At 38.2% G+C, this 13981-nt stretch overlaps 1 protein-coding gene across 1 annotated transcript in view; it reads right to left on the reverse strand.

Moving 5' to 3' along the window:
- Nucleotides 1-12717, reverse strand: part of LOC131037514 (AUGMIN subunit 2) — a 158746-nt gene extending 146029 nt beyond the window's left edge. The window contains exon 1 of the mRNA XM_057969674.2: nucleotides 12429-12717. Coding sequence (XP_057825657.2) covers nucleotides 12429-12554 — 126 coding nt within the window. The 5' untranslated portion in view covers nucleotides 12555-12717. The remainder of the gene's footprint in view (nucleotides 1-12428) is intronic.
- Nucleotides 12718-13981: the final 1264 nt, after the last annotated feature.

Raw genomic sequence — 13981 nt, forward strand, 5'->3', positions numbered from 1 at the left:
AGGTCGGATCCCTTCTAGGGCCGACCTAGTACACTTAGCGGTTATGTGGCCTGGCCTTAGAAGGCATTAATGATTCAATGTTAGTTGGGCCCTAATTGGGCGTCATGTGTAACTTGTAATTAGTTAAGACCTATATGGATGTAACTTGTAAATTATAGGTTTGATCCTCCTTGGCGCCAGAAGTTAACAAGGCCGACTTAAGTGAATTAGGATGCTAGAGACTCATATATATGCAAAGTCAATCTCATTGTAATGACACCAAAGAAACGGGACTCAAACTCAGCTTGGACTCAGACTCGGACTCGGCGTCAAACTCGGCTCCAAACTCGACTGGACTCGGGAAAGTGAAAAACTCAAGAAATTTAGAGATTTTTTAGGATTTAAAACTTGTTTCAAGCACCCTTTATTGAATACACCTTAAAGACACAATAACATCATCAAACTCGGCTCATTTGATTACATACACAAGTATACATCAATCACATAAGCATAAACACAAATTGTAGCTAAAGGAAATAACAAACATAGATATATAAATATTGTCAAATGAATACAATATTACAAAACTCATGGAATAAAAAATCCATGTCATCATATGATCATCATCAAATGTTTCATACAAATACCAAAGGTAAATACAACTACAAGCCTATGGCTCAGAGGAGACTACACCCTCTGGCCCCGGCCCCCTACTAAGGCGTCTAAGGTAGGTCCTAGATGATTCGACAGCCATAGCCGCTCCCCGTGACACCATGCCATGCTCACCAACATCAAGAACATCTGTGTCACTATCTGCCTTTGAATCTCCTGTTTGTGCTTGTGCTCTCCGCTCCTCCTCTGCCATGGCTACAGTCTCAACCTCTATATCTACCCGATCAATCCAATCAGTGTCAAACTCGGAGCTTAAATTTTCCCTACTTCTATCGACGCAGTTTCCCCCCATATTTTTCGATGGGGGTTTGGGAGCAGCGCCCCCAAGGTGGGGTCAAGGGGCATCACCCCTTGCGGGGTCTTATTATTTAATAAAGGTGTCGGGTGTTATTTTTCTACTGGCTGACATGTTGTAACCCTAATTTTTCTCATTCTCAGGCGAAGGTTGTAGTGAACAAAGACGATACCATTCATTTAAAAAAAACCATTTAAAATGTATTTTTTTGTCATTTTACTAACCCAGCCAATAGCCGAGTTTGGGGCTCGGGACTCGCCGAGTTTGGCGAGTTTGAGCCAAACTCACCAACTCGACGAGTCTGGCAAGTTTGCTCGCCAGACTCAAACGAGTCCGAGTCCGAGTCCAAGTCCCAAAGACTCGGCGAGCATGACTCGGACTCGGACTCGCCGAGTTTAGGCGAGTCTCGTTTCTATGAATGACACACAATCAGCAATTACATTCCTATTTGGCATTCTCCATCGAATTACTTTTGTGATCAGCAAACCATATCCTAAGTCAGCAAAGCACATTCAGAGGTCAACGAATCATATACAAAGGGCAGCGAACTGGTCTTTCTGACAACGAAGATCATCTAGAAGACAGCGAACATCATTTGAGGGCAGCGAACATCATTTGAGGGCAGCGAACTCCATCTCTGAGACAGCGAACATCATTTGAGGGCAGCAAACATCATTTGAAGGCAGTGAACTCCATCTCTGAGACAGCGAACCTCCTTGTGACAGCAAACACCCTATTCTCAGAGATAAGTTCATCATTGTGTATAACCTAGGTTGAAGATGCTATTCTACTGTGAATAATTTACTGGTTTTGATTGCTTCAAATGTTGAAGCTAATTGTAAAAGATACCTACTAATCATTGGATAATAAGATCTAAGAATTATAGTTGGGTTTTTCACCTCCAAGAGGGAGGTTTTCCCAGGATACATTGGTGTTCTTTGTGTGCATTCCATTGGTTGTTATCTATTTTGCTACTGTCTGATCTAAAATTAACAATAAGAGCCTATATAAGCTTTCAGCTCGTCCAATTCAAGCTCACATTCATGAAGCACCTGAGTCAAGCGAGCTATGGCATAGAAGACTTGGACATCTTCATTTTCGAGCCCTTCCTACCCTAGAGAAGATGGTTACAAGTATGCCTAAACTTAGTCATATTCATGATGATACATGTAAAGGTTGTGCTATGGGTAAAAACACTAAGAGTCCATTTCATCAAAGTGAAAGTAGGTCTAAAGAGAAATTAGCTCTTGTGCATTCTAATTTATGTGGACCTACGTTTGTTGCTTCTCCAAGTGGATTCTTGTATTATGTAATCTTCATAGATGACTACTCTAGGAAAACGTGGATTTACTTTCTAAAATCAACAGAATCTAATGAAGTCCTAGGTAGATTCAAAGATTTTAAGGCCTTAGCTGAAAATCTATCTGAGAAAAGAATTAAAGTTTTAAGGTCTGACAATGGAGGTGAATACACCTCGGGTAGTTTTCATGATTTTTGTATTGAGGCAGGAATCAAGAGGGATTTTTGTGTTCCCTACAACCCTCAACAAAATGGGGTTGTAGAAAGAAAGAAGAGATCTATAGTTGAGGCTGCAAAAGCTATGATTCATGATCAAGACCTGCAGACCTTTCTTTGGGCCGAAGCATCTAGAATAGCAGTATACATTCAGAATAGATGCCCTTGCCGCGTACTGAAGGATATGACTCTAGAAGAAGCATTTTCAGGGATCAAACCTAACATCAGCCACTTGAGGATCTTTGGGAGTCCAGTATATGCTCGTGTACCCAAAGAGAAAAGAACCAAGTTGGAACCTTCTAGAAAGAGAGGAATTCTTGTGGGCTACAGTGAAACCTCCAAAGCATTTGGAATCTACATTCCAGGTCATAAGTATATTGAGGTTCGTAGAGATGTTACTTTTGAAGAAGATATTGCATTCAAAAAGTCTAGAGGTTCAAGTATGGAGATTGACAATGAAGTTCATGATAACCCTCAAAACTTGGATATTGATCATGATACTGAGATTCAGAGTGAGTCTACAGAACCTGAAGAGCATGATGATCCAATTGAGCCTATGGATCCTACTGATGGGCCTAGAGATATTACTGTGAGCAAGAAGAGACCCCTTTGGGCAAGAAACATTGTACAGGAGGCTGAAAAGTTTGCAGCCCCAAGTGGCACATTCAAAGAAAGTAGGAGACCTCAAAAGTTCTCCAACTATGTTGCATTGATGTGCAACATCATTGAGACTGAACCTTCCAGCGTTGAAGAGGCCATGAACCAGCAAGCATGGAAGAATGCTATGGATGAAGAATATCATTCTATCATCAAGAATGATGTTTGGGATATTGTGCCTAGGCCCAAAGGTAAGTCAGTTGTATCTTCCAAATGGTTGTTTAAAATTAAACATGCTGCTAATGGAAGTATTGAGAAATACAAAGCTAGGTTTGTGGCTTGTGGATTCTCTCAAAAGGAAGGCATAGATTATGGGGAAACCTTTGCCCCTATAGCTCGATATACTTCTATCAAGACTATCATTGCTATTGTCGTAGCTAAGGGATGGAAGTTACATCAGATGGACGTAAAGATAGTTTTTCTCAATGGAGTTACTGAAGAAGAGTTTACATAGAGCAACCTGAAGGCTTCGTGATCCATGAGAGAGAGTCTCATGTATGCAGATTGAAGAAATCATTATATGGCCTTAAGCAAGCTCCTCGTGCTTGGTATGAAAGAATTGACAAGTACTTGGTAAGCTTAGGTTTCTGTAAAAATGATGCTGATCCAAATCTTTACTTCAAAGTATTCAATGGTGAGATGTTAATTCTGGTTTTATATGTTGCTGATTTATTTTTGACTGGAGAAGATCATCTCATTCTTAGATGTAAGAAAGAACTGACTTCAAAATTTGAAATGAAAGATCTAGGTCTCATGCATTTCTTTCTAGGGCTAGAAGTATGGCAAAGACCTAATGAGATTATAGTATGGCAAAGACCTAATGAGATTATTCTAAGTCAAGGAAAATAAACCATTGATATTTTGAAGAGGTTTGGAATGTTAGATTGTAAATATATGTCTACTCCTATGGAATCTAACTTGAAGAAGTTGAGTGAATCTACAACTAGTTCAGATCTTGTGGATCCTACTAAGTATCGACAGTTGATTGGATCCTTGATGTATCTAGTTAACACTAGACCTGACATTTGCTATGCAGTGAATGCTCTTAGTCAGTTTGTGTGTGAACCTAGATAGATTCATCTAGTTGCAGCCAAGCATATCTTGAGATACTTTCATGGCACAGTTGGATATGGATTGAAGTACTCTTCCAACACAGTACTGAACTTGGAAGGTTATTATGATTCTAATTGGGCAGGAAGTGTCACTGATCGTAAGCGCACTTGTAATATCCCTTGCCCAAACTCACTGATTTTGGCTCAAGGAATATTGTCAAACACTTTGTATGTTGTCTTTCTCTATTCTGATTTTTGTATTTCAGATTGTTTGATACACTTTGAAAGTTGCCAAGAAATTTAGGAAGTTCACCAATGATGTTGACAATACCTCTTACAATGAACTAGTATGTGAGTGCAGTTCTTTTTGGTATTTTCAATGCATATACATGAAAACTAGATATGGAATGCATACCTACAGCCAACTGACATTTCGACAAACAACTGGCATGCAACTATTAAGCTGATCATATATGCTATTAAAAGGATATTTCGTCAAACAAATGGTATGCAACATATATCTTCTTTATTGAATTCATTCCTAAGTCCAATGCTGCTATGGATTTGCCAAGACTAATTGGCTTACAAAAAGACTACAGCAATGCCAAAACTGATTCAAAGTTATCACTTACAACAACAAAATTATATGCCTACGATTTCAATACTAGCTACTATTAGTTGCAAGAGGAACCTGATAATAGTGATGCTCGATGATGGAGATGAAAGTTGCAATTGGAATCAAGCACAAATACTGTAGCGCGGCACTATTCATGCACACTATTCATGCGCACTGTAGCAGCAAGAACAAACTTGCAATCTGCTCTTAAAACCTTGACTAATTTGTTGATAATCTCTCCCAACAAGAATGATATAACTCCATGTGCCAAAGAAGGATGATTCACAACCAATTATAAATGTTCTCCAACAATAAACTTCAAACCCTTGTAGAAAACTTCACCAATTTGCACAAATGAAAGAACTGAAGTATTCTTTCCCACAACTGCAATAATTCAGGTGTTATTTCACACCTTCAAAATTGCTATCAATAGGAAGTTTTCGTTTCCTATGATCAAAGAAGAAAATTGCGAAAGCCCTAGGCTCCACAATAAAAATCAATCAAAATACTATTCATCAACTGGATGCCGAGAATGAACTCTTGCTTGAACCCACACCTGGTGGACTCTAACCAACCACAATTTTCTGCCTTTGTTTGATTTTTCAATGTTTTCAGTGTTTGGGTTTTGCTTGAGTTTTCAATGATGTTTCACCAAGGAATAAAGAAAGTGCAAATAACATATGCTACAAACTAGAGTATGGAAATGAGAGCTACAGCCATAAGCATTTTATCGAACATTTGCCATGCAATTCCTATTATGAAATGTTGACTTTCAGCTAGGGACATTAAGACAAACAGTTATCTTGCAAACTGAAATAAATACTACAAATATATCATATGCAACTCCTTTTTATTGATGTCCCAATTACCACAGATATGAAAGGGCCAAGACTCTTGGCTGACAGTTGAATATGATATGAAACAAAATACCCAGGTCTGAATACAATGGCAGCATACAACCAACTTCGAATGTCTATTAAATACTGAAATTAAATGCAAGAGAACCTGATCGAATGAAGCGCCTACGTTGTGGGTAATGTAGCAACTCAAATACCATGTAAATTGTGAAGCAACATGTGTGGCTGCTGCTGCTATAGTACGACCTCCAACAATTATAAATTCTGCCCAAATTTCAATGTCATGACAGCAGCAACTAATCCGGAAATGAGCAGCAATTAAAACCCTTGAAGAACCCTTGAGTAGACTCAACTAAGATGCAATATACTGTAGCGATTTTACTATTCACGTATCACTGTAGCGTTTCACTATTCACGAGTTACTGTAGCGTGGCACTATTCATGCGCACTGTAGCAGCAAGAACAAACTTGCAATCTTCTCTTAAAACCTTGAATAACTTGTTGATAATCTCTCCCAACAAGAATGATATAACTCCATGTGCCAAAGAAGGATGATTCACAACCAACTATAAATGTTCTTCAACAATAAACTTCAAACCCTTGTAGAAAACTTCACCAATTTGCACAAATGAAAGAACTGAAGTATTCTTCACCACAACTGCAATAATTCAGATGTTATTTCACACCTTCAAAATTGCTATCAATAGGAAGTTTTTGTTTCCTATGATCAAGAAAATTGCGAAAGCCCTAGGCTCCACAATAAAAATCAAAATACTATTCATCAACTGGATGCCGAGAATGAACTCTTGCTTTTCCTTTTATTCTTTCCTTAAGAGAGCTCAAACACCTTCCTGGCCAATGTGGGATAAAAGATTTATTCCCACATTAAATTATTCACTTAACGCACTTTATTATATTAAAGTGACTTTATTATTATAAAGTTACTTTAGAACTTTATAATAATATTAAAATATTAAATAAATCACTTAAGTCACTTAAACTTTAATATCTCTTGATGTACTTGTCTGATTGCTAAGCCGTCTGAGCTAGGAGTCGACTCTCCCTGTTCTCCATGTGATTGAATGCCTGTCTAAAAATAGAAACCCTGAATAGTGACTTTCTATAAATAGTATGTGGAACTGAGTCTAGAAATAGTTGCAAAGGCCCAATCAAGGTCGACACAGCCAATAAGCTCTGCTCAGGTGTCTTTCTATTAATAGGAACCCTGACTCTCCCAAAATAGTAACTTACTATAAATAGTAAGTGTGCCAATCTGAGTCAAAAAAACCTGTGCAAAGGCCAAAACCTGAATCCAGCTGAAGAGGAATGTCTCTAATCACCAAGTAACTGCCACACAAGGCCCTCTATCAATAATTGTTAGCCTACGAGGGTCAAATGATAAGCTAATTCTTACAAACTCTGATGCTCGCAAAATGGGGACATTATAGCACTTCTGGAGTTTGCTTCAGCTTGGGATCCACTATGATTTCCTGGTGTAACAGGAAACAGTCTTCAATGGCATTGAGTACTGCAAAAGCAAAATACATTGCAGCATGTGTGGCAGCTAGAGAAGCAGTGTGGCTTCGAAAACTCCTTGCAGGATTGTTTGGACAACCTTGGGAGCCTACAGTTATCGATAGTGATAACCAGAGCTATGTGAAGCTTTTTGCCAATCCAGTGTTTCATGACAAAACAAAGCATGCGGAAATCCAGTATCACTATATCAAGGATATGGTGCAAAGGAACGTTGTTCAGCTGAAGTACATCAGCATTGATGAGCAAACAGTAGATGTTCTCACCAAGCCTCTTGGTCAAGTGAAGTTTGCATACTTTCGGGATAAGCTTGGAGTTGTGGAGAATGAAGCTCTAGCTAAGAGGGAGTCTCAGCATCAATGATACATTGAGATGTATCTTCCACCCTCTACGAATAGGCATGGTGGAACCACCCTCTGCGAGTAGGCATGGTGGTAATACACTCCTCTAGGAGAAGTTTGAGGTGAAAGCCCTCTTCCACCCTCTGCGAGTAGGCATGGTGGATCCACCCTCTGCGAGTAGGTATAGTGGATGTCATGGAAGAAATTCCATAATGAGTTTGTTCACCCTCTGGGAGGAGCTATGGTGAACGTCATGTTGAGATGACAACGAGCACTTATGTTCTCCATCCATGGGAGTAGCCATGATGGACCCACCCTCTGGGAGTAGCCATGGTGGTAGTCACTATGTGACTCAATTATTTCAAAGGTATCCTCCCTAGCTAAGAGGGGGTGTTGTTTTGTAGCTAGGTCGGATCCCTTCTAGGGCTGACCTAGTACATAAAATGCTAAGTTGCCTATCGGCCTTAGCATTTTGGCATATAACCCTATTTGGGTCAGGCCCTATTTGGGTGATGGGTGTAACTTGTATAACTAGCTGTTATATGTAACTTGTAATAATGATATAGGTCAAGACCTTTTCATATAACTTGTAAAGCATTTGAAATTATATTGTATCTTGGCGCCATAATACACAAGGCCGACCAAGGGTTATTGTATGTGTCATCTCCTATATATGAAAGGTGATTTGAAGATCACAAGCAATCAATCACAAGCGAATTATCACTCTCATGTGCGACTAATCTCTGCACTTGCGAATCTTCCTAGGGTAGCGAATACTTGTCTCTACATCAGCGAATTTGCCTAAGGTGGAGCAAAGCTATGTTACTGCTGGTGAGGTCATTCTAAGGCTAAGCGAATACTATCCTGGGCTGCCAAACTTGTCTCAAACTGGGTGAAGTATCTTAGGACTGTCGAATTCAGTCTCGGGTTAGCTTACTGTAACAGCGACCTGCATATACATTCAGTCCTCTATCTTAAGATAAGTTTCATTCTAGTTGATGTGTGCCCTGAAGGAGGGTAAAGATTGTAATCTGCTACTATGTTTATTCTAATCAGATCTGAGATATTTCTTGCTGGGTTTTTCATCTCCAAGAGTGAGGTTTTCCCAGGGTATCACTGTGTTATGTGTTGCATTTGTGCTTTCTATTTTTTTTACTTTCAGTCTGATTGCTAAAATTAACATGGACCAATTGCTCTCTACAATAGAAGAACTAGCAAGTGAAAGGAGGCAAATGGCAAGCATTCTCATTTGTGGCATATCATTTATGTGCCATGTCTACCTTCCATAGGATCAGCTAATGTGGCTCCATTTGTATTCGCCTCTAGTTTACTAAATGTTGGATTACAAAGATTTGTGAAGGCAAACCATTGTGTGTGAAGCATTGTAAACTCCTCAGTTGAATACATCTTTCAAAAGGCCTTCATTAGCCCTTCTTGCACCTCGTCATCATCACAAAGTGGAAACCTTTCAGCCATTAGTGCATACCATTTGGGATTTAGAGCAAAAGTTGCCCTAGGAAGCGGGGTGTTCATTGTCTTCCACCTCCACATCAAAATGGGCTTAATATGTCACTCATATAATCTCAAAATAGGATCCTTGGCCAAAATTGTTTTTTTTATCTTTGCAAGCATGCTATCAAATGTCTCATATATCTCTCAAAGACTAGGAGAGTCTGTATCAGTAATGACATTTGAAACAAGTGAGATGAAAAAGCAAACATATCTGTGAAATGTGAACACAAAGTTCAAAAGAATTTATTGACAAATTAGAAAATATTGAAATTAGAAATTCAATATGAAAATCAGCAATTTAATGATAAAATCAGCAATGTCTTACCTCACAATAAACCACCAATCATCATCAAGGATCCTTTGTTTGATGGGTTTTCCTTCAATAGAGCTTGACTTAGGCCATCTACTCCACTCTAAATTCACCATCATCAATTGTAAAGGCTCATGCAACTCAAGCATCTTATCTCTACAGGTTTGATATATTTCTTCTTTGAAAACATCCTAAAGGGAGCAAGTGAGGTGTAGTGGTTGCAGATGAACATTAGAATATCTCTTGCTTCTACCACCACCAGCTTCACCCAATATATTTTCCCTATGTCTTTCAATGCATTGTTCAATACATGGGGTCCAAAAGGTGTGCTTGTAAGCACCCTCCACCATCATATCAACCGATTTGCACACAACATGTTGAATCAAAGACCACCTATACAACAATTGAAGCCCCAACCCCCTCTATGGCCTCTCTCAAAATGCTAAATTGGAAGTTTGCATCCTTACTCTTATTTGAACAATCCACAGCTCTAAGAAAATAAGAGCCAATTGAGGATGTGACTATGATATTGATGAGCGGTCAATATCTAATATCAATCCACAATCCATCACAATAGAGCAACCCATCTTGATCCAAATTCGCCTCATATCCTCCATTAGCAAATTGGTCTTGGAGGTTAGTGCATAGGGGCAAATGAGGGACCAATAAAGGCTATATATTTGATGATTTGTTTGAAATAAGAGGAACAAGCCACATGAAATGGGATGGCATGAGCATAAAAAAATTGGCAATGGAAGACTCTATTGCCAAATGTGTCTACACGTTAAATACACTTGCAACTGTCCCTAGCATCTCACCGCCACTAATCTTCATTTTTCCTCTTGTGGCAATATCACTATTACCACTACCAACCATGGATGGCGTAGGCATAGAAGATTGTCCACTTGTAGAAGAATGTACTGGCATTGTCACACCTTTAGACCTCATTTCCACTTCCATGTGCAATCTATGAGCCTCTACCTTCTCATCCTCCTTTATGTTTAGAAAAACTTTAACTCCATGACTTGTCACACTAAAGAAATGAGACCATATCCTTGTGTAGCTCCCTCTAAAACCTATCTTGCAAATGTGACACAACCACACTCTATTCACTCTTGGATTTTTCTTTTTGGTATCTCATGCTAAAAGCTGAAGAAGAGGTTATTTTGGGTTAAAAGGGCCCTTTGCATAAGGCTTCAAGGCAACGAAAGGGCACTCAGATGGATTTGGTAGATATTAACCTCTACCCCCAACACTTCCACTCTAATGAGGCTGAAACTCCTGCATTTATTTAAGTTTCTTCCACTTCAATGTCACTACTATCATTCTCACTACTGCTCATGTTGGTTTTGTGGGATGTAATGGAACTTTAACTTTAAACTAAAAGATAGAAATAAAAATAAAAAACAGACATGCTTTTATTACTTTATGAGCTTTAGAAAAAAAAGAAGAAGAATGACATAGCACTTTCAAGAAAATGTTGTCACACTACCAAATATGCCCTGGATTCAACCTCTCTTACAATTGCTCCTTCAAACCTTGCTGCAACATCTTTGGACAAATATAAAATGAAATGGCATTCAAAATGAAGCCGTTTTCCTCATTTAAAGCAACCTTGGGTGTGGGGGGCCACCAACAATGAATAAAATACTTTTTCTTCAAAGCCTTGAGTTAGTTTGTTTTATTTAAAGACGTTGCTTTTTTGTTGGAGACAGCCGGCCATCCCCTTTTTTCTTCCAACACGTCTCACATTTCAACATTTCAAAAACGTTTTCGGGTAATTTTGCAAATTTAGGGATAGCCCGAGGCATTCCCGACGCATCCCCCAATCTTCAGAACGTTCCAAAGACGGGGACACATCCCCGGGTTTCCTTGAGTGTACACAATTTAAGCATAAACATTTTCAAGGGTAAACGTAATAACGTAGGTCTGGACTCTGGACACAACTGTGTAATGGTTCTTATTCCTCTCAAATAATTAGGTAGTGGTTTATCCTAATTCCAAAAATTCTACAGTACAACAAAAAAACATAAGCTTTCATTGGATCACTTTACATGGAAGGGGCTCCTGAATTTTCTCCACATCAGCTGCTGCACCAAGGCCGGAATGCCCCTCAATGGAACTGCTAGGTAACCCCCCATATCGAGTTCCTGAGAAATATATAGGGCCAGAGTATAGACACTCCGCAATTTAAGGTGGAGTTTGTTTTATCCATTAGTATGAACACAGTCATGTTGAGGGTGGCCTTTATAGGAAATTCTGGAGTAATGGACCCTGATGCAGCTTTCCTTTCAGCGTTTTGAAGTAGTTTTAACAACCATAACATTAGTGGTCCAACAGGCTGCTAGATACTGTGGATGTCTTTAAAATCGTTTCATTTCTTTTCATCACCCCTACGTTAGATATTTTCCCCTCGGTGTAAAGGAATCCTCACTCATCTTCAAGGCCATTGAACCTGAACTTTGAGAGCATCAAATGCAACCCTATTTTGTTGGGATTTGACGCACGCATAAAATTGCTGCGATAAATAGTATTACAAATTTTCTAAAACCAAACGAAAGGGGGGCGAGGGGGCGGAATGGGTAATGTAGTTTGTGAAAAATGACATGTACAATAAGGAATTAAGGAGAATGCTCACAATTCATAGTGAATTTAAGGAATATGAATTTCCAGTAACCGAGTCACCGAAACTGGAAAAGATAAAACCCAGCACAGATAATAGTGAAAAAAGTTTAGCGGATGTGACTGAAGATAAAGCCTGAACATTTCCCCCGTGAAAGCCTAAGCTCAATTCTACCCTTGCAAACCGCAATGTAGACTCCCTGACTAAACGCTCAAAACGATTCTGCGTAAGCTTCCTCACTGCCTCGATGCTCAAAAGGGTTTCACCAAGGCTTCCTCACTGCCTCAATGCTCAAAATGATTTCACCCGGCAAAACAATGGCACAATTATTGATGATGACGACGATGGATCGTGTAGTGTATATTGAAAAACAGATCGGGATATCTCCTTCCCCAATTATTATGGACTGCAAGATCCTTGAATGTTTCAAATTATAGAAATATACGATGAGGAAGAGACAATGTACCTGTGGAGGAAGAGAGAACCCGAGATCAGAAGCAATTTGAAGCGCGTCAGCCATGCCTCCCAGCCGCTTCAGTGGCTTCTTTCCCACCCACGCGGTATCTCCTCCTCCTCCTCCTGAATTCGCCATTTCCGCCTAAATCTACCAAAAACGTTTACTCATGTGACTGTCAAACGGCCCGCACCACCCTCCATTTCCTTTTTTGAACCTCGATCAATTTTAACAACGTTGAGTGCATCCACCAAATTCGATACATTTTTTAATTTTATTCTTTTAATGGCCTGCAACAGATTAACTCTATCTTTCTCCTTCCTTAACTAGCTATTGGACTCACTTTCATTCCATTGTCTACTTCGTAATTTTTATATTTATATTTTGTATAAGTTGTGGAAATGATTTGATTTTTTATTAAAAAATAATAATAATATGTTTTTTAAAGATTTAGATTTAATTTGTATTCTTTTTATTTATTTGTTATAGTTAATTTTTAAATTTTTAAATTCAATTTTGATAATGTTATCAAGCTGTTTTTTTTTCTAACTAATCATTATTTGTCATGAAATAAGAAAAAATACTAATTTATTTGAATCATTTAAGAATTATCAAATAAACATATTTACATTTAGTTTTTCCATCGCATAAGCACTTAGTATAACTCTTGCTAAGAACAATTAGATATTTGCAAATGTCTTTGATTTTGTCAAAAAAAATATTAAATCAATTCAAGGATTAACTTAGTCAAACGAAGGCAAGAAAGTCACCTCCCACTTTAGTAAAGCAAACTCAATTGTTATATATTGACACACTAATGTTTAAATGATAGAGATAGATACAATTACATAAAAATCAAATCATGGGTTCATGCAACATAAAACTAGATTTTGTAACTATTTTTTATCATGCATGCTTGATGGTCGGTAGGGGTTGCTAGTTGTTTGTTCTAGTGGTTGTTTTGTGGCTTGGTGTTTTGTGATGAACTTATGTGGGATCAGGTCCAGGCATCATACCCACACATATAGAAATGACCTAAAGTAAAGCATAGTAAATTTTATAGTCTATCAAGTGTCATTTGATACAACTCTAATTTTTAACATGAAAGTAAATTATAGAACAATATTAGTGATGAGATATTTTTTGTTGTTTTCTTGTTTATTATTGTTCTTTTGCATTATTTTTGCATTCTTTATTGCCTCACAATATTATAAGTAGATAATTATTTTTAATATCTTGGTTGACTTACTCTCGAAACTTATAATGTAAAGTAAGACATAAGAAGTATTTGTTGAAGTAAATTTAAACCTTGAGATATATTAATATCATTATAGAGGAGAAAAGTATATACTTTTTCTTTTCCCTACTAGGAGTCTACTCATTTTAGCAATGTCCCAAGATGTGTTGGCTTATCACTTAATTTAGGTTATATAATCATAAAAGATAACAAAACATATAAATTACTCATCCATCTACCAATTCTTACGCTCATGCATCCACACATTCTATCCTTCATTCATCTACACCTATTGAATGTGTTTGAAATTGTGATTCTCTTCCTTAGA

The sequence above is a fragment of the Cryptomeria japonica genome, chromosome 6, assembly GCF_030272615.1.
Source record: "Cryptomeria japonica chromosome 6, Sugi_1.0, whole genome shotgun sequence".
NCBI classification, from domain to species: Eukaryota; Viridiplantae; Streptophyta; class Pinopsida; order Cupressales; family Cupressaceae; genus Cryptomeria; species Cryptomeria japonica.